The sequence below is a fragment of the Pelophylax lessonae genome, assembly GCF_965119305.1.
Source record: "Pelophylax lessonae genome assembly, chromosome: 4".
In the NCBI taxonomy this organism is placed as follows: Eukaryota; Metazoa; Chordata; class Amphibia; order Anura; family Ranidae; genus Pelophylax; species Pelophylax lessonae.
The window spans coordinates 323,205,060-323,227,223 of record NC_138771.1 but is presented as its reverse complement, the minus strand read 5'-3'; the positions used below and the strand labels follow the sequence as shown (position 1 = coordinate 323,227,223).

Below are 22,164 nucleotides of genomic sequence, written 5' to 3'. Positions count from 1 at the left end.
CAATGTTATCCTAGCATACTGATCACCAGAGCTGATGTATACTTGACTAGAGACTTACAAGTGGCCATATCCCTCTAATTTACTGATAGCAGCTCATAAGCCCTTTAACACCAGAAAGAATTGCACCTCTTCTGAAAACCCTTGTCTACTGCCACCATGGACTAGGCCAGGGATATTGAATGCAAATTCTAGAAGGTGGGTTCAGACCAGAGTCTACCATTTAGTGATGGCTGGACTAAGCTCTTTTAGTGCCTGGTACTGCTTGTTTTAGCACATGAACCAGGAGGCTTAGGACTTTAGGCAAGATTTCTTTTCATTTTTATTGAGGTACAAGTGATTCTCCCACTATACCTGTACCAGTCTGTATTGCAAATAGCACTTTGTTGTGCTTTTAAGAGCACTTAATACTCCCCCCCCCCCCCCCACAAAAAAAAAAAACATTTCAATGCTGCCATGAACTGAGCTCTACTGCACCATTGGAGCAGTAGGAATGGTATTGAGTCATATGTTCGGTTTTCCTGCCAAAGTGGGGAAATTTTGGTATTGTGCAGATTTTTTTAACAAACAGATGAAAGAAATATATGGGGGGCTTTAATGGTTTTAAAAAATTCACACATACTCAATAAATACATATCAAAGGTCCAGATGTAACAGTAGCTGTTGTGTCTGGTACAGTTATTTGCTAAATATTGACAAAAAAGGTATTCTCTTTGCATTAATATTTTACATTTAATGAATTCTGCATCACTTAAAGACTAATTCATTTTTTATTTTTATTTTTTAATAGCATACTTGATTTACATAGATTATTTTAATTTTCTACTAGTAGAAACGTTATCTACGTTTTAGCAGCCCCCGTATTTGCAGCTTACCGACACTAATGTGCTTCTAAATAGATAGTTGTCAACACAAAAAATACAGTCCTAAGCCACATACCCAGCAAATGCAGCACGCATGCTTGCTTCTATAAAAGTAAAACTGCATTTGTCTCTTCCAAGAGAACCTGTAATGTATATACAATATACTGTATATATTGAATGAAAAGTAGGGGTTACATTTTTGTAGAAAATAGCATCTGCCCAGTAATTCTGGAAAGATCTTGAACTGTATGGACTGGGATTGGTAGCTGTGGAGAGAATGTGACTATCTTAAAATCTCCCCGACTTGTCCCAGAGGAATAACTTGAATGTGGGAAAAACATAAGTTGAGAATTCAGAGCTAGAGTCAGTTAAAACAGTGAGGTGAACTGAGCAACATGATTGTATTGGTTCGGTTTAAAATTGAAAGAGGAAGTTATTTTTTTGTGTTTTAAATTTTTTTTAACAATTCCCACAATGCCACCTGGAGCATACTGATCATCATGGCTGATGTATACTTGACTAGAGACTTACAAATGGCCATATCCCCCCAATATACTAATACCAGTTCATATGCCCTTTAACACCAGAAAGAATTGCACCTCTTCTGAAAACCCTTGTCCACTGCCACCATAGACTTGGCCAGGGGTATTGCAATACATTTCTATGAGGTGGGTTCAGACCAGAGTCTGCCATGGCTGGACTAAGCTTTTTTGGTGCCTGTACTGCTTGTTTTTAACACAGAAGAAAGGAGGCTCGGTACTTTTAGCAAGGAATCTTTTCATGTTTATCTGTTTTTATTGAAGTAAAAAAAAATATTTTTACAATTCTGGCACACCAGACAATAGGGCTGCTATTTCTATTGTAAAAAGGCTGCTACCAAGCGATTCTCCTACTGTATCTGTACCAGTCTGTATGGCATTAGGCTCATTGTGGTGCTTTTAGGGGCACTGAAAACTATACCCCCAAAAAAAAAAAAAAAAAAGCTCAGTGCTGCCATGAACTGGGCTCTACTGCACCACTGGAGCTGTAGGGAGGGTATTGAGACATATGCTCGATCTTCCTTCCCACCATGGGGACATTTTGGTATTGGGGGGATTTTTTTAACAAACAGAAAAAAAGAAATGGATAGGAGACTTTGATGGTTTTAAAACAAAATCACACATACTCAACAAACACATACCAAAGCTGGAGCTGGAACAGTAACTGCTGTTGTGTCTGGTGTCTGAATATTGACAGAAAAGGGGTATTAATCTTTGCAATAAAATTTTACATTCAATGCATTTTCCATTATTTGAAGACAGTTTGTGAACAAACAACATTTTTAGTTGCATACTTGGTTTACATAGCATTCCTCCTATTTGCAGCATACAAACATGAATGTGCTTATAATTAGACAAAGGTTTCTTCCTGAAGGACTAGACAAAGGAACTCTGGCTACCAGGCCTCAGAATATATTTGGGCTCCCCCTTGACCTTCTGGGTATACCCCCCTAGGGATTGGCTGGTCTGCCATAAATTTTCAGGCTGCCTGTTCTGCTCTCACTCCCAATGTACTTACTGAAGTCTCTAGAAGACAGGGGGAAGTGGCAGAACAACAGCCTGTGAGACAATAAAAAGCCCTAAGTAATCAACCCCTGCTCCACTGTTTATAGCTAAATTTACCAACAGCCTATTCTGAATTAGGAGGGTGCTACATAAGCTTTATCCACCTATTAATAGTCACTCTCTTTTCAGTTTACGGATATGAATGTTAATATAAAATAAAAGACAGTTCTAGTCCACTCACACAGCAAATGGTGACAATGTAGCCAGCCTACATTCCCATCAGCTTATGCCTGGAGAGTCGTTTGGTTGGGGACTTATGAGGTGACGCCTCAGAGCTAGAGCAATCAGTTACTACTCTGAGGAGGATTGAGCAACAATGTTTTATCAGTTCTGTTTAAAATTTAAAAAGGAAGTGTTTTTTAACAATCCTGCCAATCCTGAAAATGTGAATTGTGGTGTTTTTTTTCCTCATAAAATTATTAGCAGGCAGGTTTTTAAGAATTTTACTGATCTCAAATAAATACATACTGTTCACGTGTTTGAATAGGATTTATCTGTTTCTTAAAGCACACAGCAGGTTTTGGGTCCAAACTTGCAAAGTGCCATTTGGGGAACTTTTAAATAAAATAGTTTATTTTGTAAGCCTTAAGGACAATTGGAAATCTGCCAGTTTAGTATTTGGTGCTATGCTAACAGCCCTTATTTTATGGTCTTCAGTAGTTGGGTGGACATTCTATTGTATGAATTTAATGTTTTAAATTATTATTGTGATTAACATATAACCCTTAAAGAAAACTTATACTGACTGAATATAAAGGCTGCCATTGCTGACCTAAAAAATGCTGATTGCCTAGTTGTTCTACAGATGCAGTAATGTCTATGTTTTTGAGTTGCTGTCCTGGAAAAAAACATACAGAAGCGATTTTCATTCTGACTGCATAATTTGTCCAGGTCAGTAATCAAGTTAGAGGCAGCCAAAGAGCTTGTATTTCCTGGAGAAGATCTGCATAGACAACCTGCAAGTCTTTCTCAGTACAGGTTTCTGAAAACCATGGCTCAGTGTTAGCATAAACTGGGCTCTACTTTACCACTGGAGCTGAGGAATGGGATTGTGAAGTACCCTTGGCTTCTCTGCTACCAAAGGAAAATTCATATATTATGGGGATACTTTTTTCCAGCCATAAATAGATTATGGAAATATATAGGGTAATGTTTTGGCTTTAAGAAGTTCACTTATCCTGAAAAAGTACATACTGGAGGTGCCTCCGGAAGAGCAATTGGTTTATTGACATCTGGTCCAGCAACTGGCTAAATATAAACAGAAAAAGGTAATGATATTTTCAATTACAACTTGCCATGAATGCATTCATCATCATTTAAAGACGAAACACTCAAAATATTTTTTTTTCCTTTTTTTTTAATTGCACACCTGGGGTCATGTTAAAGTGGATGTAAACCTGATTCATGAAACTCGACCTGGTTCGTTCCTGCTCCATTCTTTTGTTATCAGCATGATAACCTCTGACAAGTTCTCTGACAACTGAGATAAAACCAGGCTGAATTTTGTGTCGGGTGGGTGCTATAAATAGATTAGCAGAGAGCTGGTCAATTCACAGCACATCCCTTCCTTCCTCCGCCTATGTGGAGTGAGGTTGTGTGCCTTTCCTCCAATCAGTTGTTACACAGTGTATACCAACACAACACTCCCAGTGCTGAACAGGAAGAGAAAATTTCTAACACGATGTGCACTTTGTAAAGAATATATAAAGCTGAAGACAGCAGATATGCATGTAAAACTCATGTAGGGAGATTTGTTTCATCTCTGTGTATCACCTGAGGCTATTCACTTCACTGGGTATATGTGGGGGTTTAAATCCACTTTAATTTTCTGCTTGTTAGCAGTCTGCTTATTTTTTAACATATAGACATGAATAGGATTATCATAAGATAGTTGCCGACATAAAAAATACAGTCCTAAGCCACATACACAGCAAATGCAACATTCATGCTTACCCCTACAAAGGAGGTGTGTGTGTGTATATATATATATATATATATATATATATATATATATATATATATATATATATAAACACACATAAAAAAAATAGGGACAAAGAGATTTTTCCCGTCCCATCATGAGACATTACAAACGACTTGAATAAAATCAATTACATTTATTTTACATATATAGAAACAAAATTACAATATAAAATCATTAGAAACATTCTAAATACATGAATGGGTCCCTCTAGACAGTTTCTTACACCTTTTTGGGAGGATATTTGATTCCAAGGATACCTCTGAGAGTAATGTAGGTATGGACAGTCAGGCTCTCAACATGTTTTGCAGTTACCCGCTTCTTCAGGAGAATAGACAAGGTAAGGGGACCAAACACTACAAGTACCCCCCCCCCCCTTTCCTTCCCTCTCCCCTGACCCCTCTCTTTTCTCCCCAACCCCCAGCTTGGTCTTTACACATTCTTTCCCTTCCTTTTATTATCCCTCACCCCCCCCTTTTCCCCCTCCCCTCCTTCTGTTTCTTCCTTTCATACCCCTGTTCTTTTCTTCCTTCTTTTTCCTCTCCCTTCCCCATTTTGTCCCCCTCCCTTTTTTCTGCTTCCCTTTTTCGTTTGGAAATTCTATGACATTTATTGCTCTCTACCCCTATATGTCTGGTTTGGGAATTGCCACTGTTTTCTGTCTTTTTTTTTTTTTTTTAATACAACATTGCTATTAATACCTAAGCATGAATACTTATGCGCTGCTATTTGCAAAAATGTGCAGTAATGTGATCAGAAACAATCCTAATATCTGTACTAGTAATATAAGGGCAGAAAAGAAGGAGAAAGAACAGCTGCAACCATTACAATAGTGACCTCCAACACTAAAATAAAGCAATAATATACAGAAAAAACAGTGCTCTTGTTCATAAAAATCCATGTGCTTGGAACATTTAATCCAAACGTAGAAATCAATTGTGCAGCAAACTTCTCATATAATTAAACATTCAATTAAAATGGTGTAAACATTCATTAAAAATAAAAAAATTGAGAAAACAAAAAACATACGTTTAAAAAATATGCATATACGATTAATATCAAAGTGCGTGTTGTCAATACAAAAAGTGACGTTTGTAATCATTCAGCAATGTTTAAAAAAAAAAAAAGATGTAACAATAGGATGGGACCAACACCAGCAGGTAAAAAACTTGCTCACCTCAAAAGTAGACCAATTGGTCAAACTGTGATTTTTCAACAGAAAGCTCAAGAAACTGATCCCTTCCACTGCAATGGTCTGCACCCCTGGATCACCAATTTACTCCACCGATCAATTTGTACGTGCTCATCTCTCTCAGGATCTTCAGTTCCAATTTAATAAATTAAAATAAATAAAGAGAAATACATAGTGCAATATTGCCAACTTCAGCCAAATTTTATTAAAACATCAAGATGACTGCTCACATTAAAAACCATGTAAAATTGCATATAAAAATCACAGATCGAGGGATTTCCTCCTCACCCCACTTCCATGCATCAGTGTCACCGGAAATGATTTCACAGTCTCCAACCAGGTTGGTTGAAGTGAGGACCCTGAGAGATATGAGCCTGCAGAAATATATTGGTGGAGTAAATTGGTGATCCAGGGAGGCAGACTATTGCAGTGGAAGGGATCAGTTCCCTGAGCGTTCTGTTGAAAAAGTGCAGTTTAACCAATTGGTCATTCCGTGAGGTGAGCAGGTTTTTCACCTGCTGGTGGTGGTCCCATCATATTGTCACATCTTTTCAAGGATTTTTACACTTTGCTGAATGATTACAAATGTCACTTTGTGGATTTAACACACGCTTGTTGATATTGAACTTATGAGCACATTTTTGGACTTATGTTTTTTTTTCTCTATTTTTTATTATTAATGTATGTTTACACCATTTTAATTGAATGTTTATTCATATAAACAGTTTGCTGCACAATTGATTGCAACATTGGATTAATTGTTCCAATCACATACAGTAGAGGGATTTTTATGAACAAGCGCACTGTTTTTTCTGTATAATATTACTAATAACACGCCATCAAAACTGGCGGAAGCAATATTGGGATATATTCAATTTTGACACAAAACCTTCTTGACATCCATCTGTGCTCCATCTACCCCCATCGCCTGCATAGCTTGTGATTTTTCTTCGATATGCCATGATGGTATGTACCTCACGCCCTGCATGCTACGGCATGCTTGATAACAGTGTATTGGGATCGAAAAATATGATTCTACATTATAATATATTGTATCACATACAGTACCTGCAGGGGCAGTGTGGCTCTGCTCCCATGCTCGCCCAGGGACATGGACCTAGGTGCCTCTGTGGGTTGCTGAATGGGTTGACTCAGGCCATGAGGTAAAGATCCTTTTATCTTTTTTGAACATTTGCAGAATATGCAAGTTAATTGTTACTAATTGAATATCATGTTGTGTACTTATGTTTTTTATTATTACTTGTAGTATTTGGTCCCCTTTCGTTGTCTTTTCTCTTGAAGAAGCGGGCAGGCAACAACTGCAAAACATGTTGGGAGCCTGACTGTCCATACCTACATTACTCTCGAAAGGTATCCTTGGATTTAAGTACCCTCCCAGAAAGGTGTAAGGGACTGTCTAGAGGGACCCATTCATGTACTTTGAATGTTTATTTTTGATTTTAAATTGTAATTTTGTTTCTATATATGTGAAATAAATTTATTTCATTTTATACAAGTTGTTTGTAATATCTCATGATGGTACTGGAAAAATCCCTTTGCCTCAATCTTCCAAACGTGTTCCAATATGAATTCTGAGATGTGGGTACCTGTATATTAAATAACGTTCCCTCAGCAGCCACTTTAAAATACTATATATATATATATATATATATATATATATATATATATATATATATATATATATATATATACACACATATACATACAGTATATACACACACATGTATATTTACACTATACTACCAAAAGTATTGGGATGCCTGCATTTACATGCACATGAACTTTAATGGCATTCCAGTCTTAGGCTATAGAGTTCAATATCGAGTTGGCCCACCCCTTGCATCTATAACAGCTTTAATTCTTCTGGGAAGACTGTCCACAAGGTTTAGGAGTGTGTCTATGGGAATGTTTGACCACTCTTCCAGAAGCGCATTTGAAAAGTCAGGCACTTATGTGGATGAGAAGGCCTGGCTCGCAGTCTGCACTCTAATTCATCCCAAAGGTGTTCTATCGGGTTGAGGTCCACCAAATGCTTTGGGCCAGTGCAAGGACTTTTGGGCCAGTGCAAGGAACATAAAGACATGGATGAGCGAGTTTAGGGTGTCCTGACTGCAGTCGCAACTGCGAGTCAATTTAAATGGGATTAGATATTTTTTTTTTTTTTGCTTGTTTTGCTGCAGCTACATGCTACAAATATGCCACTTTACAGGCATACTAAGGAGACCCCCAGGCACTATATTTAAAAGAGTTTTTTTAATTTTTATTGTTTCATGTTCAGCACCATTAAAATCACTTCTCCTTTAAAAATGATTGTTTTTAAAAATATTTGTACATTGATACATGTCCTCCAGAGCAGTACCCGGACCCCCATAACCTTTTTATTGCCAATTACTTGCATATAAGACTTCAAAATGGGGACTTTTGATTTATCATGTTCGGCTCCCAAAGACTTCAATTGAGTTTGCAGTTGGAGGCCAAACTTTTTCCCTTTTCGGGAGTTCTGTCCGAACCGAACAGGGAGTGTTTGGCCCATCTCTACCCATGGACTAAGACTGGGATGCCATTAAAGTTCATGTGGGTGTAAAGTCAGTTGTCCCAATACTTTTGGTAATATAGTGTGTGTGTGTGTGTGTGTATGTATGTATGTATATATATATATATATATATATATATATATATATATATATATATATATATATATACACACAGTGTATATATAGACTGAAAAGTAGAGGTTACATTTTTGTAGAAAGCAGCATTCTGGAAAGATCTTGAACTGTATGGATTGGGATTGGTGGTTGTGGTGAAAATATATTCTTCAACTAATCCCAGAACAGTAGCTTGGATGTGGGTGACAATTCAGAGCTAGGGCAGTCATTTCCAACAGTGGAGTGGACTGAGCAACATGATCTTAGCTTAAAATTAAAAAAGGAAGTATTTTTTTTTTTCACAATGACTTCCTAGTGCACTCGTCAACATGGCTGATGTATACTTGGCTAAAGATTTACAACTGGCCATATCCCCCAATATACTGATACCAGCTTCCATGCCCTTTAACTCAACTGTTGCCATAGACCTGGCCAGGGGTATTGAACTACAATACAATTCAAGGAGGTGGGTCCAAACCAGTGTCCGTCATTTATTGATGGCTGGACTAAGCTCTTTCAGTGCCTGGTACTGCTTGTATTTAACAAAGGGACCAAGAGGCTCAGTACTTTTGGCAAGAATTTTTTAGGTTTATCTGTTTTTATGGGCTCATTCACAACAGAACATGGTGCTGGAAACCCACATTCTGTGCACGTTTCCCGTACTGCACTCAAAACACACTGGGTGCGCAATGTATTTCTAGCGACACCACATGCCAGCACTGGATTGAATAGTACTGCAGTACTATTTTATCTGGTTGCAGTGCGTTTGTGAAAGTTTGTAAAGTGTGTTTGTAAAAGTTGTGCATGCACTACTTTTGATGCAATCCAATGTGATATTAGCCCATTCTAATTAATAGGCCTAAATTGCACCGCGCTAAATCACACAGGAATGTGGACCGGGTACTGTGTAGAGATGTCGCGAACCTAAAATTTGCCGTTCGCGAACGGCGAACGTGAACCTCCGCAAATGTTCGCGAACGGGCGAACCGCCATAGACTTCAATAGGCAGGTGAATTTTAAAACCCACAGGGACTCTTTCTGGCCACAATAGTGATGGGAAAGTTGTTTCAAGGGGACTAACACCTGGACTGTGGCATGCCGGAGGGGGATCCATTGCAAAACTCCCATGGAAAATTACGTAGTTGACGCAGAGTCGGGTTTTAATCCATAAAGGGCATAAATCACCTAACATTCCTAAATTGTTTGGAATAACGTGCTTTAAAACATCCAGTGTGTGTATACGATCAGGTATGATGTTGTATCGATCAGGTAGTGTAAGGGTTACGCCCGCTTCACAGTGACAGACCAAACTCTGACAGACCAAACTCCCCGTTTAACAGTCAGTCAGTCACAGTCAGTCCATTTGCACAACCGCAAACTCCCCATTTGCACAAGGTTGGATAAGCTAGCCATGTCCCGTTCCTTGTCCTCACTGACGTCATTGAAGGTCTCTTCCTCCACCCAGCCACGTACAACACCAAGGGTTCCCGAAAGGTGACAAAAAGCCCACCTGGGACGCCTGCTGTGGTTGGTCTTCCACCTCATCAAAGCCACCTTCCTCCTCTGACTTCTCTTCATCAGACTCCTCTCTCTGCATTGCCACAGGTCCAGCAATCGACAACGACAAGGCTGCTTCTGGTGGTGATGGTGACCACAACTCTTCCTCTTCATGCTCCTCTACGGCCTGATCCAGCACTCTTCGCAGGGCACGCTCCAGAAAAAACGCATATGGGATGAGGTCGATGATGTTGCCTTGGGTTTGACTGACCAGGTTTGTCACCTCCGCAAAAGGACGCATGAGCCTACAGCCATTGTGCATGAGCATTCAGTAACGCGGCCAAAAAATACCCAGCTCCGCAGAGGCTGTCCTCTTTTTTTTAAATTAAAAAAATCTGTTCTTATCAGTTTAATCCCTGTTACGTTACGTCCCCTATCAGGGGCCGGTGTACGGAATAGATTTAAGGAACCGGGAGATGGAAAAAGATGGTTGGTCTGTCCTCTTACTTCCAATTTTGGGCACTGCGCGTGCACCGTGCAATGTACTGTGCCATCCTATATGAGTGGTGTGTTAAGTAGTAATATTCTTATCAGTTTAATCCCTGTTACGCCCCCTACCCGAAGCTGAGCTGGAGGAGGATGGTGCATCAAGGTTCCGAGCGGAAGCTGTAGAAGATTGGGTGTCCTGTGTAAGCCAGTCAACTATGTCCTCAGAATTTTTTGAGTTCAGGGTACGTGGCTTCTGAACACTGGGCATTATTCTAGGGCCAAAGGAAATCACAGCACCATGACCACGACAGCCCCTGCGGGGTGGCCTTCTCTGCCTGTCATTTTTTTTTAGATTTGTGGCACTATGCGTGCAAGGTGCTGTGCCACCCTATATGAGTGTTGGGCAGTGGGTACAGTACAGTCTGTGGACCTGACACTCACTGGCAGGCAACTATAAAAAATAAAAAATATATATTTTTTGCAAGGTGCTGTGCCACCGTATATATGAGTGGTGGGCACTGCAGTGGGCACAGTACACTCTGTGAACCTGACACTCACTGGCAGGCCAGGCAACTGCAATTATAAAAAATATGTTTTTTTAATTTGCAAGGTGCTGTGCCACCGTATATATCAGTGGTGGGCACTGCAGTGGGCACAGTACACTTTGTGGACCTGACACTCACTGGCAGCCAGCAGGCAACTGCAATTTTAAAAAATATATATTTTTTTAATTTGCAAGGTACTGTGCCACCGTATATATGAGTGGTGGGCACTGCAGTGGGCACAGTACACTCTGTGGACATGACACTCACTGGCAGGCCAGGCAACTGCAATTATAAAAAATATTTTTTTTTTTAATTTGCAAGGTGCTGTGCCACCGTATATATATGAGTGGTGGGCACTGCAGTGGGCACAGTACACTCTGTGGACCTGACACTCACTGGCAGGCAAGGCAACTGCAATTATAAAAAAATATTTATTTTTTTAATTTGCAAGGTGCTGTGCCACCGTATATATGAGTGGTGGGCACTGCAGTGGGCACAGTACACTCTGTGGACCTGACACTCACTGGCAGGCCAGGCAACTGCAATTATAAAAAATATATTTTTTTTTAATTTGCAAGGCGCTGTGCCACCGTATATATCAGTGGTGGGCACTGCAGTGGGCACAGTACACTCTGTGGACCTGACACTCACTGGCAGCCGGCAGGCAACTGCAATTATGACAGAGGAAAAAATATATATTTTTTAAACTGCAAGGTACTGTGCCACCCAATATGAGTGTGGTGTGCACACAGTACAGTCTGTGGTGGGTCTGCGGCCTCTCACACACGGCGGGCAGGATACTGCACAATAGATATATATATATATATATATATCAAAAAAAAAAATTGACTGAAATACGAGCCCTAAAAAGGGCTTTTTGGGGTGCTGTCAGGATAGGAACACTATCTAACAACTGTCCCTATTAACAGCAGCAGCAGCACTCTCCCTGCTCTCACTAACACTGCAGCCTCAGAATGATCTAAGATGGATGCTGCCCTTGCTTTTTTATAGGAGGTGGGAGGGTGTGGGAGGGAGGTATGATGAATGGCTGGAATGTGTCTGCTGACTGCGAGGTACAGGGTCAAAGTTTGCCTCAATGATGAAGTATAGGGGGCGGACCGAACATCGCATATGTTCGCCCGCAGCGGCGGACGCGAACAAGCGATGTTCGCCGGGAACTGTTTGCCGGCGAATAGTTCGGGACATCTCTAGTCCTGTGTGATTCATGTGTAAACCAGCCCTTACTGATAGAAAAAATAGTGTATACAATCCTGGTACACCAGACAATAGGCCCTGTATTTCTGTTGTAGAAGGACTGCCAGTAAGTGGTTCTCCCTCTGTACCAGTCTGTTTTGCAGTTAGCTCATATGCCCTTTAACACCAGAAAGAATTGCACCTCTTCTGAAAACCCTTGTTTAGTGCCACCATAGACTAGGCCAGGGACATTGAATTAAAATTCTAGGAGGTGGGTTCAGACTAGAGTCTGCCATTTAACACAGGAACCAGGAGGCTTAGTACTTTTGGCAAGGACTATTTTCATGTTTATTTGTTTTTACTGAAGTAAAAAAAATAGTTTTTTACAATCCTGGCACACCAGACAATAGGGCTGATATTTCTATTGTAGAAGGACTGGCAGCAAGTGATTCACCCACTGTACCTGTGCCAGTCTGTACTGCAGTTAGCACTTTGTGGTGCTGAAAACAATTGCCCCCTCCTTCCTAAAAACCCAGCCCAGTTCTAGCATGAACTGAGCTCTGCTGTACCATTTGAGCCGTTGGAATGGTATTAGTAGTATGCAGTATGTTTTGGCTTACCTGCTACCATTGGGAAATTTGCGTATGGTAGGGATTTTTTTTTAAAAGTAAAACAGATAAAGGCAATGAATAGTGCGAATCGTTGGCTTTAATGGTTTTTAACCACTTCCATACCGCGCGTTTTCTGGCACTCCACTCCTACATGTAAAAATCATATTTTTTTTGCAAGAAAATGACTCGGAACCCCCAAACATTATATATATTTTTTTTTGCAGAGACCCTAGAGAATATAATGGTGGTCATTGCAATTTTTTATGTCACACGGTATTAGGGCAGAAATTTTCAAATGCGTTTTATGCCTTTTAAATTAATTTAAAAAAAAAACCAAAACACTAAAGTTAGCCCAATTATTTTGTATAATGTGAAAGATGATGTTACTCCGAGTAAATAGATACCTAACATGTTGCGCTTTAAAATTGCGCACACTCGTGGAATGACACCAAACTTTGGTTCTTAAAAATCTCTATAGGTGACTCTTTAATTTTTTTTTACAGGTTACCACTTTAGAGTTACAGTGGAGGTCTTGGGCTAGAATTGTTGCTCACACTCTAATGTTTGTGGCGATACCTCACATGTATCTATTCAGCCAAGATCATTGCAGTATTGAAAACTGCCAGGCCGGGCATGACGTCATCACGTCGTGCCTGGGAAACCCAGAGTCATAGAGACTGCTGGGGACCATCTGGTCCTCGCAGTCTCTATGGTGACACTTCCACCAGTAGCCGATTCCTTCTCTGGCTCGCCGATTGCACGGGCGATCTGGTAGAAGCACCGGAGGGCCGGCGGGAGGGGGGTTTTCTCCTCCCGCCACCTGTAAGAACGATCAAGCGGCTGAACAGCCACTATGATTGTTCTTATGGTGGAGGGAATCGCCAGCTGAAAAAAATGATATCTGAATAATGCCTTTCAAAGCCCAGGACGTCATATGACGTCCACCTAAGGAGAAGTAGTTAACCCCCCCCTCTAAAAACCATCTCAGTGCTGTAATGAACTGGGCTCTACTGCACCACTGGAGCTGCTGGAATAGTATTAAGATGTATGCTCAGGCTTTTCGCCATCTTGGGGAAATTTAATGGGGAAATTTAATTTTATTCACACTCAATAAATACATACCAAAGCTGGAGTTGGAACAGTAGCTATTGTGTCTGGTGTCTGAATAGTGACAGAAAAAAGTATTAATTTTTTCAATAACGTAATTCATTCAGTGCACTCGGGATTATTTGAAGTTTTTTAAACAAACAATGTTTTTAATTGCATACTTGGTTTACATATATGATTTGAATTTTCTACTGGTAGAAGCTTTATCTACTTGTTAGCTTTTCCCTTTTTTGCAGCATACAGACACGAATGTGCTTCTAATAAGACAAGGGTCTCTTCCTGAAGGACTGAACCGAGGAACTCTGCACTCTGGCTGCATGGCCTCAGAATATTTTTCGGCTCTCCCTTCACCTTTTGGGTATACCTCCCCAGGGATTGGCCAGAGTGCCATAAATCTTCAGGCTTCCTATTCTGCTCTCCCACTTCGCTATACTTATTGAAGTCTCTAGAAAAGAGGGTGAAGTAGCAGAACAGCAACCTGTGAGACACTGAACAGCCCTAATTAATCAACCACTGCTCCACTGTTTACAGCTAAATTTATTAACAGCCTACTTTGAACTAGAAGGGTGCTACATAAGCTTTATCCTCTATTATAGGGTGACCAGATGTCCCTGGTTTCCGGGGAGAGTCCCCAGACTAAGTACACTGTTCCCAGACCAAGTCTGTACCTGGATTCAGGGCCTGATTAATGTAGACAGGGCATCCCATGCTGGCATTAAAACAGCCTGGTGGCTCAGATGCCAATGCCCCCTGCTATGTGTATTCTGCAGTCCTGAACCCAGAGCTCTGTGTATTATGCGGTTCTGAACCCAGTGCTCTGTGTATTATGTAGTCCTGAGCCTAGCACTCTCTGTATTATGTAGTCCTGTGCCCAGTGCTCTGTGTATTATGCAGTCTTGTGCCCAGCACTCTGTATAATATGTAGTCCCATGCCAGCGCTCTGTGTATTATGTAGTCCTGTGCCCAGTGCTCTGTGTATTATGCAGTCCTGTGCCCAGTGCTCTGTGTATCATGCAGTCTTGTGCCCAGTGCCCTGTGTATTTATGCAGTCCTGAACCCAGCATTCTGTATATTATGCAGTTCTGTGTCCAGTGCTCTGTGTATTATGCCGTCCTGTGCCCAGCACTCTTTGTATTATGTAGTCCTGTGCTCAGCGCTCTGTGTATTATTCAGTCCTGTGCCCCACACTCTGTGTATTATGCAGTCCTGAACCCAGCGCTCTGTGTATTTTGCAGTCATGCCCCCAGCACTCTACGTATTATGCAGTCCTGAACACAGTGATTTGTGTATTATGCAGTCCTGTGCCCAGCACTCTGTGTATTATGTAGTCATGTGCCCAGCTCTCTGTGTATTATGCAGTCCTGTGCCCCGTGCTCTGTTTATTATTTACCCCTGAACCCAGCTCTCTGTGTATTATGCAATGCTGTATGCAGCACTCTGTGTATTTTGTGGTCCTGTGCCCAGTGCTCTGAGTATTATGCAGTCCTGTGCCCCACACTCTGTGTATTATGCAGTCATGTGCCCCACACTCTGTGTATTATGCAGTCCTGAACCCAGCACTCTGTGTAGTATGCAGTCCTGAACCCAGTGCTCTGTGTATCATGCAGTCCTGTGCCCAGCACTCTGTATGTTATGCAGTCCTGTTCCCAGCATTCTGTGTGTTATGCAGTCATATGCCCAGCGCTCTGTGTATTATGCAATCTTGTGCCCTGTGCTCTGTGTATTATGCAGTCCTGAACTGAGCGCTCTGTGTAATATGAAGTCATGTGCCCAGCGCTCTGTGTATTATGCAGTCTGGTGCCCAGCACTCTGTGTGTTATGTAGTTCTGTGCCCAGAGCTCTGCGTATTATGCAGTCCTGTGCCCCGCAGCCTGTGTATTATGTAGTCCTGAACCCAGCACTCTGTGTGTTATGCAGTCATGTGCCCAGCGCTCTGTGTATTATGCTGTCCTGTGACCAGTGCTCTGTGTATTATGCAGTCCTGTGCCCATCGGTCTGTGTATTATGTAGTCCTGTGCCCAGTGCTCTGTGTATTATGCAGTTCTGTGCCCTGCGCCATGTGTATTTTAAAGTCCTGTGCCCCGCAGTCTGTGTATTATGCAGTCCTGAACCTAGCTCTCTGTGTATTAGGCAGTCCTGTGTATTATGCAGTCCTCTGCATTGCTCTCTGTGTAATATGCAGGCCTCTGCCCAGCACTCTGTGTATTATGCAGTCCTATGCCCAGCACCCTGTGTATTATGCGGTCTTGTGCCCAGCGCTCTTTGTGTTATGCAGTCCTGTGCCCAGCGCTCTGTGTATTATGCAGTCCTGTGCCCAGCACTCTGTGTATTATGCAGTCCTGTGCCCAGTGCTCTGTGTATTATAAAGTCCTGTGCCCAGTGCTCTGTGTATTATGCAGTCCTGTGCCCAGTGCTCTGTGTAATATGCAGTCCTGTGCCCATCGTTCTGTGCATTATGTAGTCCTAAACCCAACGTTCTGTGTAATATGCAGTCCTGAACCATTTGCCAAAAAAAAAAGAAAATGTGCCCGGATTTAAATTTAAAAATCAGGTAATCTTAACCCATTAGTAGTCACTCTCTTTTCAGTATACTGACATGAATATTAATACCAAAAAAAAAAAAGATAGTTCTAGTCCACGCACACAGTAAATGGTGACAATGTAGCCAGCCTACATTCCCATCAGCTTATGCATGGAGAGTCATTTAATGGTGGTGGACTTATGAGGTGACACCTCAGAGCTAGAGCAATCAGTTACTACTGTGAAAAGGATGGAGCAACAATGTATCACCAGTTCTGCTTGAATTTAATAAGGAAGTGTTTTTTAACAATCCTGCCACGATGTGACAATAGTGTGAATTGTGGTGTTTTTTTCTCACTAAGAAATTGAATTGGCGGGCAGGATTTTAAGAAGTTTACTGATATTAAATAAATACGTACCGTTCACATATTTAAATTGGTTCTTTGAGATCTGACTAAACTCCATTGTAAATTAAAATAGAAACAGGATAGTAAATATTCTAAGAACAGCTTGCTTTCAATGCATTCTGAAGCTTTTGAAGACATACTCCCCTAAGGATGTATCTGTTTCCTAAAGCATACTGCAGGTTTTGGGTCTAAACTTGCAAAGTGCCATTTGAGGAATGTTTACCAACTCACTCATCTCTAACGGTAAATTAGTGTGTTTTCCTAAAATAGTTTCTTTTAAAGCCTTGGGAACAATTTGCAATCTGCCTGTTTATTTTTTGGTGCTAACAGCCCAATTCTTTGGTCTTCAGTAGTTGTGTGGACCTCCTATTGTTTGACTTTAATGTTCCAGATTATTATGGTGAATAACATAAAACCCTTGAAGATAACTTTTTCTAAAACTGCTGGTTGGCTAGTTGTTCTACAGATCCATTAATGTCTGTGAGCTACTGTCCTGGAAAACACATACAGAACAGATCTTCATTCTGACTTCTGACTGCATATTTTTTCCAGGTCAGTAATCAAGTCAGTGGCAGCCAAAGAGCTTGTATTTCCTGGAGAATATCAGCATAGGCAACCTGCAGGTTTTTCTCAGTAAGGGCTCTTCCGTTTGGGGACTCCGTGCTGCTCAGGGGGGATCGATCCGCCGATCCCCGCTGAGCAGGCAGGTGACAGCTCCCTCTCCGCTCTGTGTGCAGGGAGGGAGGTGTCAGAGCCCCATGCATCTCTATGGGGGAATCGGATGAGAGCGGACCGCCTGTCCGTTCTCATCCGATCCCCTGGATGGATGGAAAATAGGTTTCCATCCGTCCAGATTTCACGGACAGGATCAGAATCGGATGGCAGCGGGTGTCAGGGGACATGTCGCCGCTGACATCCACTGCCCCATAGGGATGCATGAAGGATCCGATCAGGTTTGCCTAAAAAACTGACAGGCGGATCTGATCGGATGCTTCGTGTGAAAGGAGCCTACAGGTTTTGGAAAACCCTGGCTCAGTGTTAGCATAAACTGGGCAATGCTTTACCACTGAAGCTGTAGGAATAGGATTGTGAGGTATCCTTGGCTTCTCTGCCACCATGAGAAAATTCATATATCATCCTATATCTTGGGGAAACTTTTTCCAGCCATAAATAGATTATGGGAATAGATAGGGTGACGTTTTGGCTTTAAGAAGTTCACTCATCCTGAATAAGTACATACCAGAGGTACAGCTGGAACATCAATGGGTACAATAACGTCTGATCCAGTGACTACCTAAATATAAACAGAAAAAGGTAATGATAGCTACAAAAACAACTTGCTTTGAATGCAATCTGCATCATTTAAAGACAAATCATTAAAAAAAATAAATATATATATATATATATATATATATATATATATATACACACACACACATACCATATATATATATATATATATATATATATATATATATATATATATATATATATATATATATATATATATATATATATATATATATATATATATATATATATATATATATATATTTTTTTTTTATTGCACACCTGGGGTGATGTTAATCTTTTGCGTGTTAGCAGTCTGCTTATTTGAAGCATATAGTCATGATTGTAATTCTAATAAAATAATTGTCAACACAAAAATACAGCCCTAAGCCAGATACACAGCACATGCAGCAGGTACATATATACACACACAAAATTGAGACAGATTTGTACATTACACTGCAGTAGTCAGTTACTACTTTACTCTAGCTGCCACCATCCACCAGAGGTGTTTAAATCAATAATACCCCGCAGCCAGGTGACACGTGTAAGCTGCAAGGGCTCTTTCACACGGTCCGCATTCCGTTGCGGACCGTGCTCTGCTCAGCGGGGATCGATCCGCCGATCCCCACTGAGCCGGCGGATAACAGCTCCGTCTCTGCACTGTGTGCGGAGAGGGAGGTGTCAGAGCCCCGCTGCTTTCTATGGGGAATCGGATGAGAGTGGACCGCCTGTCCGCTCTCATCCGATCCGATCCGATCCCCAGGACGGATGGAAAATAGGGTTTCCATCCGTCCGGATTTCACGGACAGGATCGGATGCGGATGGCAGCGGGTGTCAGCGGACATGTCACCGCTGACATCCGCTGCTCCATAGGGCTGAATGGGGCATCCGATCAGATCCGCCTAAAAAAACTGACAGGCGGATTTGATCGGAACGCCCGTGTGAAAGAGCCCTAAGTGAGGAGTCAGTGAAACAGGACCATTTACTAGAGGTGAAAACTAGTCTAGTAGCCCAGGTTCACACTGAGGCAGTTTTGAAATCGTTTGAGTTCAGATGAACTCACACAATTTCAAGCCGGCATTACAGTCCGCCTTCACAGATGTCTATGGAAATCGGCCAACCGAAGTCGCCAAAAGTAGTACAGAAACCACTTTTGGGAATCGGTGTGGCGCTGCAAAGTCGGCGTTGCACCGATCCTGATGGTGCAATTGCCGACACTTGCCTCTAATTTGACATGCAATTTGACATTTCAAATCGGACCAATGTGAACGTGGACATAGCCAGAGGATAGTTAGTCTAGACAGCAATAAACCCATGAAAGGTTGAGGGTGCAGGACTTGGAAGTTAGGAGGAGAGTAAGCAGACAATATGGACAGAACAAAAGAATTCCTTTTGTTTCACAGTATCAGATTTTTTTCAGTGATTAAAAAACATTGGAGAATTCTGAGGGAAGTTTTTCCTGATGTTGAAGAATTTCAACCCCCCCCCCCCCCCCACTACATCTTATAGGAGAGGCGAACTATTAGGGATATGGTTATCAAGTCAGAATTTCAGACTGAGAAAGTGATGGGAGTACCCACATTTTTAGTTCCTAAGAGGAATGGTTCCTTTCCCTGGTCGTCTTGTGCACAATGTTCTAGTAGGATTGAGGATACCCCATTTACCCATCCCCAGTTAGGTAAATCTATTGACATTGAGGGCCAGTTCGCACCATAGAAACGCAGTCCAGATGCGTGTTTCTGGTGTGCTTTTGATGCAGTCCAGTATATTTTTTCTCCCTCTTTTTTCTTAACCTTAAATAAGGACATGTATGGTTCAGTGCATTTTTGGTGCATTCCAGTGCATTTATGTATGCGTCTTACAGTGTTCCAGTACAGTTCAGGCCAGGAAAAATGCAGCATGTTCTACTTTTTTTTTTTCTGGAACTGGAACACACTGGAACTGCAAGCACTGGTGTGAACCATAAAACCTACTTTCCATGCATTTTTGATGCAGAAAAAAAACGCACTGGACTGCATGAGGTGTGAACTGGCCCAGTATTTTTTTCATGTCAGAGTAAATATGCAATCTAAATTTTGAAATGTCCATGCGGTTTTATACTATGTGGGAGAGAGCATTTAGAAAATTAAGGCTAGAATATCCCAACACGAATCCTCTATTCCCTCTCCACAGTCTGAATTCTCAGTTGCTAAACATTTTGTGTGGGCATACTATAGCCCAGCTCGGATTCATGGTAATTGATCACATTCCACGGTGGAGGAGAGGTGGAAATAGGGAATTGAAACTGAGACAGAGGAAAGTGGAATGGATTTCACAATTAGATACTATTTATCCTAAAAGGGGTTGAACAAAGATTACGATTTGCATTTGTTTTTGTAAACATTGTTATAAAATGTTATCTTTATTTTTTTTTTACAGGCATCTATATGAAGTAACCAGAGACATTGTTATATTTTCCTCTGAATATTAGCTGCTGTGTTTGATTGCATTGTATCCAAATTGAAGTGATTCAGGTGTTGCTAATTGCCAGTCCAGAAGAAATGTGTTGTATAAAGCCCCGTACACACGTACCGATTGTCGGCCGTAAATATTCGGCCGCCGAACGATCGGCCGATTGTCGGCTTGTTAGTAGGATGCGTCCGACAACCGACAGCGACTTTTCGGCCGAACAGAATCGGGTGTGCAGGCTATAAAATTTTTGTTGGCCGTCACCAGAACGGCCGATTGTTCGCCAGTCAGTACAGAATTCGACCGACAAACCGCAGATTAGCAAGACTGGGCATGCTCAGAAAAGAAAAACACAGGGAAAGTTAACCATCACATGACATCACTTCTGCAGTCGGCTGTTGTTGGCCGACAAAATTCGTGTGCAGTCTTTTGCACTTTTCAGCCGACAGGACAGCACCGGACAAAAGACGGCCGATCGTTCGGCCGTCATTCGGTACGTGTGTACGGGGCTTAAGGCCCCTTTCACACACTCCGTCTGTCGGACGGGGATAGATCCGCCAATCCCCCGCTGAGCAGGGATGACAGCTGTGTCTCCGCGCTGTGTACGGAGACACAGCTGTCAGTTCCCCATGCATCTCTATGGGGGAAATCGGAAGGGAATGGACTGTCAGTCCGTTCTCATCTGATCCCATCCAATCCGCTGGACGGATGGAAAATAGGGTTTCCATCCGTCCAGATTTGACAGATTGGATGTCAGCGGACATGTCTCCGCTGACATCCGATGCCCCATAGAGATGCATGGGGGGACCATTCAGATCCGCCAAAAAAATGGACAGGCAGATCTGAATGTTCCGCATGTGTGAAAGAGCCCTTACAGATCCAAAACTGTTGTAATCTGATGAGTTTTTAACTCTCTTTTTTAAATGTACACGGTGCTGCGGATTGGACTTTTTTTGTTTTGCTAGACATTTGTGTTTGGGTGATCTCCATTGTCTGCTTTGCACCTGAAGATTATGTTTTTTGCTGGGTATGTGCTGCCCTAACCAGCTTATATATATATATATATATATATATACACACACACTATATTACCAAAAGTATTGGGATGCCTGCCTTTACTCGCATATGAATTTTAATGGCATCCCAGTCTTAAGCGGGATACACACTATACAATTTTCTTTCGATTTTTTTCCTTTACATTTACCAAAACGATATAATATGAGGTCAAACCTAAACACTTTCAATTTGTATGTAATCAGGCAGGCCCTTGCACTACATAGTTGAAGGTCAATCTAAAGGAAATCTAACAACAAATGTTGTATACAGTAGTGTGTATCCAGCTTAAGTCTGTCGGATTCAATATTGAGTTGGCCCACCCTTTGTAGCTATAACAGCTTCAACTCTACTGGGAAGGCTGCTCACAAAGTTTAGAAGCATGTCTATGGGAATGTTTGACCATTTCTCCAGAAGCACATTAGTGAGGTTAGGCACTGAAATGGGTGAGAAGGCAGGGCTCGCACTCTGCGCTCAAATTCATCCCTAAGGTGTTCTATTGGGTTGAGGTCAGGATTCTGTACAGGCTATTCAAGTTTCTCCACCCCAAATATACTCATCCGTGTCTTTATGGACCTTGTTGGTGCACTGTCTCAGTAGCCATTTAGGAACAGGATGGGGCCATCCCTAAACTGTTCTCACAAAGTTGGAAGTATGAAATTGTCCAAAATTTATTGGTATGCTGATGCCTTAA

The 22,164-nt window shown here is 41.6% G+C and overlaps 1 protein-coding gene and 1 long non-coding RNA gene across 2 annotated transcripts in view; both read right to left on the bottom strand.

Annotated features, from left to right (window-relative positions):
• LOC309555076 overlaps positions 1-2,083 on the bottom strand; it is a 34,528-nt gene extending 32,445 nt beyond the window's left edge. The window contains exon 1 of the long non-coding RNA XR_014225249.1: positions 2,041-2,083. This is a non-coding gene — a long non-coding RNA (uncharacterized lncRNA). The remainder of the gene's footprint in view (positions 1-2,040) is intronic.
• A 1,554-nt stretch (positions 2,084-3,637) lies between these two features.
• The window catches only part of LOC309552635 (uncharacterized protein), a gene marked incomplete at its 3' end in the record, with an annotated part of 111,464 nt that continues 92,937 nt past the window's right edge, over positions 3,638-22,164 (bottom strand). Inside the window, exons 15-17 of the mRNA XM_082253575.1 lie at positions 17,917-17,970; positions 13,765-13,803; positions 3,638-3,712 (exon numbers count right to left, since the gene is read on the bottom strand). Of these exons, the coding sequence (XP_082109701.1) occupies positions 3,638-3,712; positions 13,765-13,803; positions 17,917-17,970 (168 nt within the window). The remainder of the gene's footprint in view (positions 3,713-13,764; positions 13,804-17,916; positions 17,971-22,164) is intronic.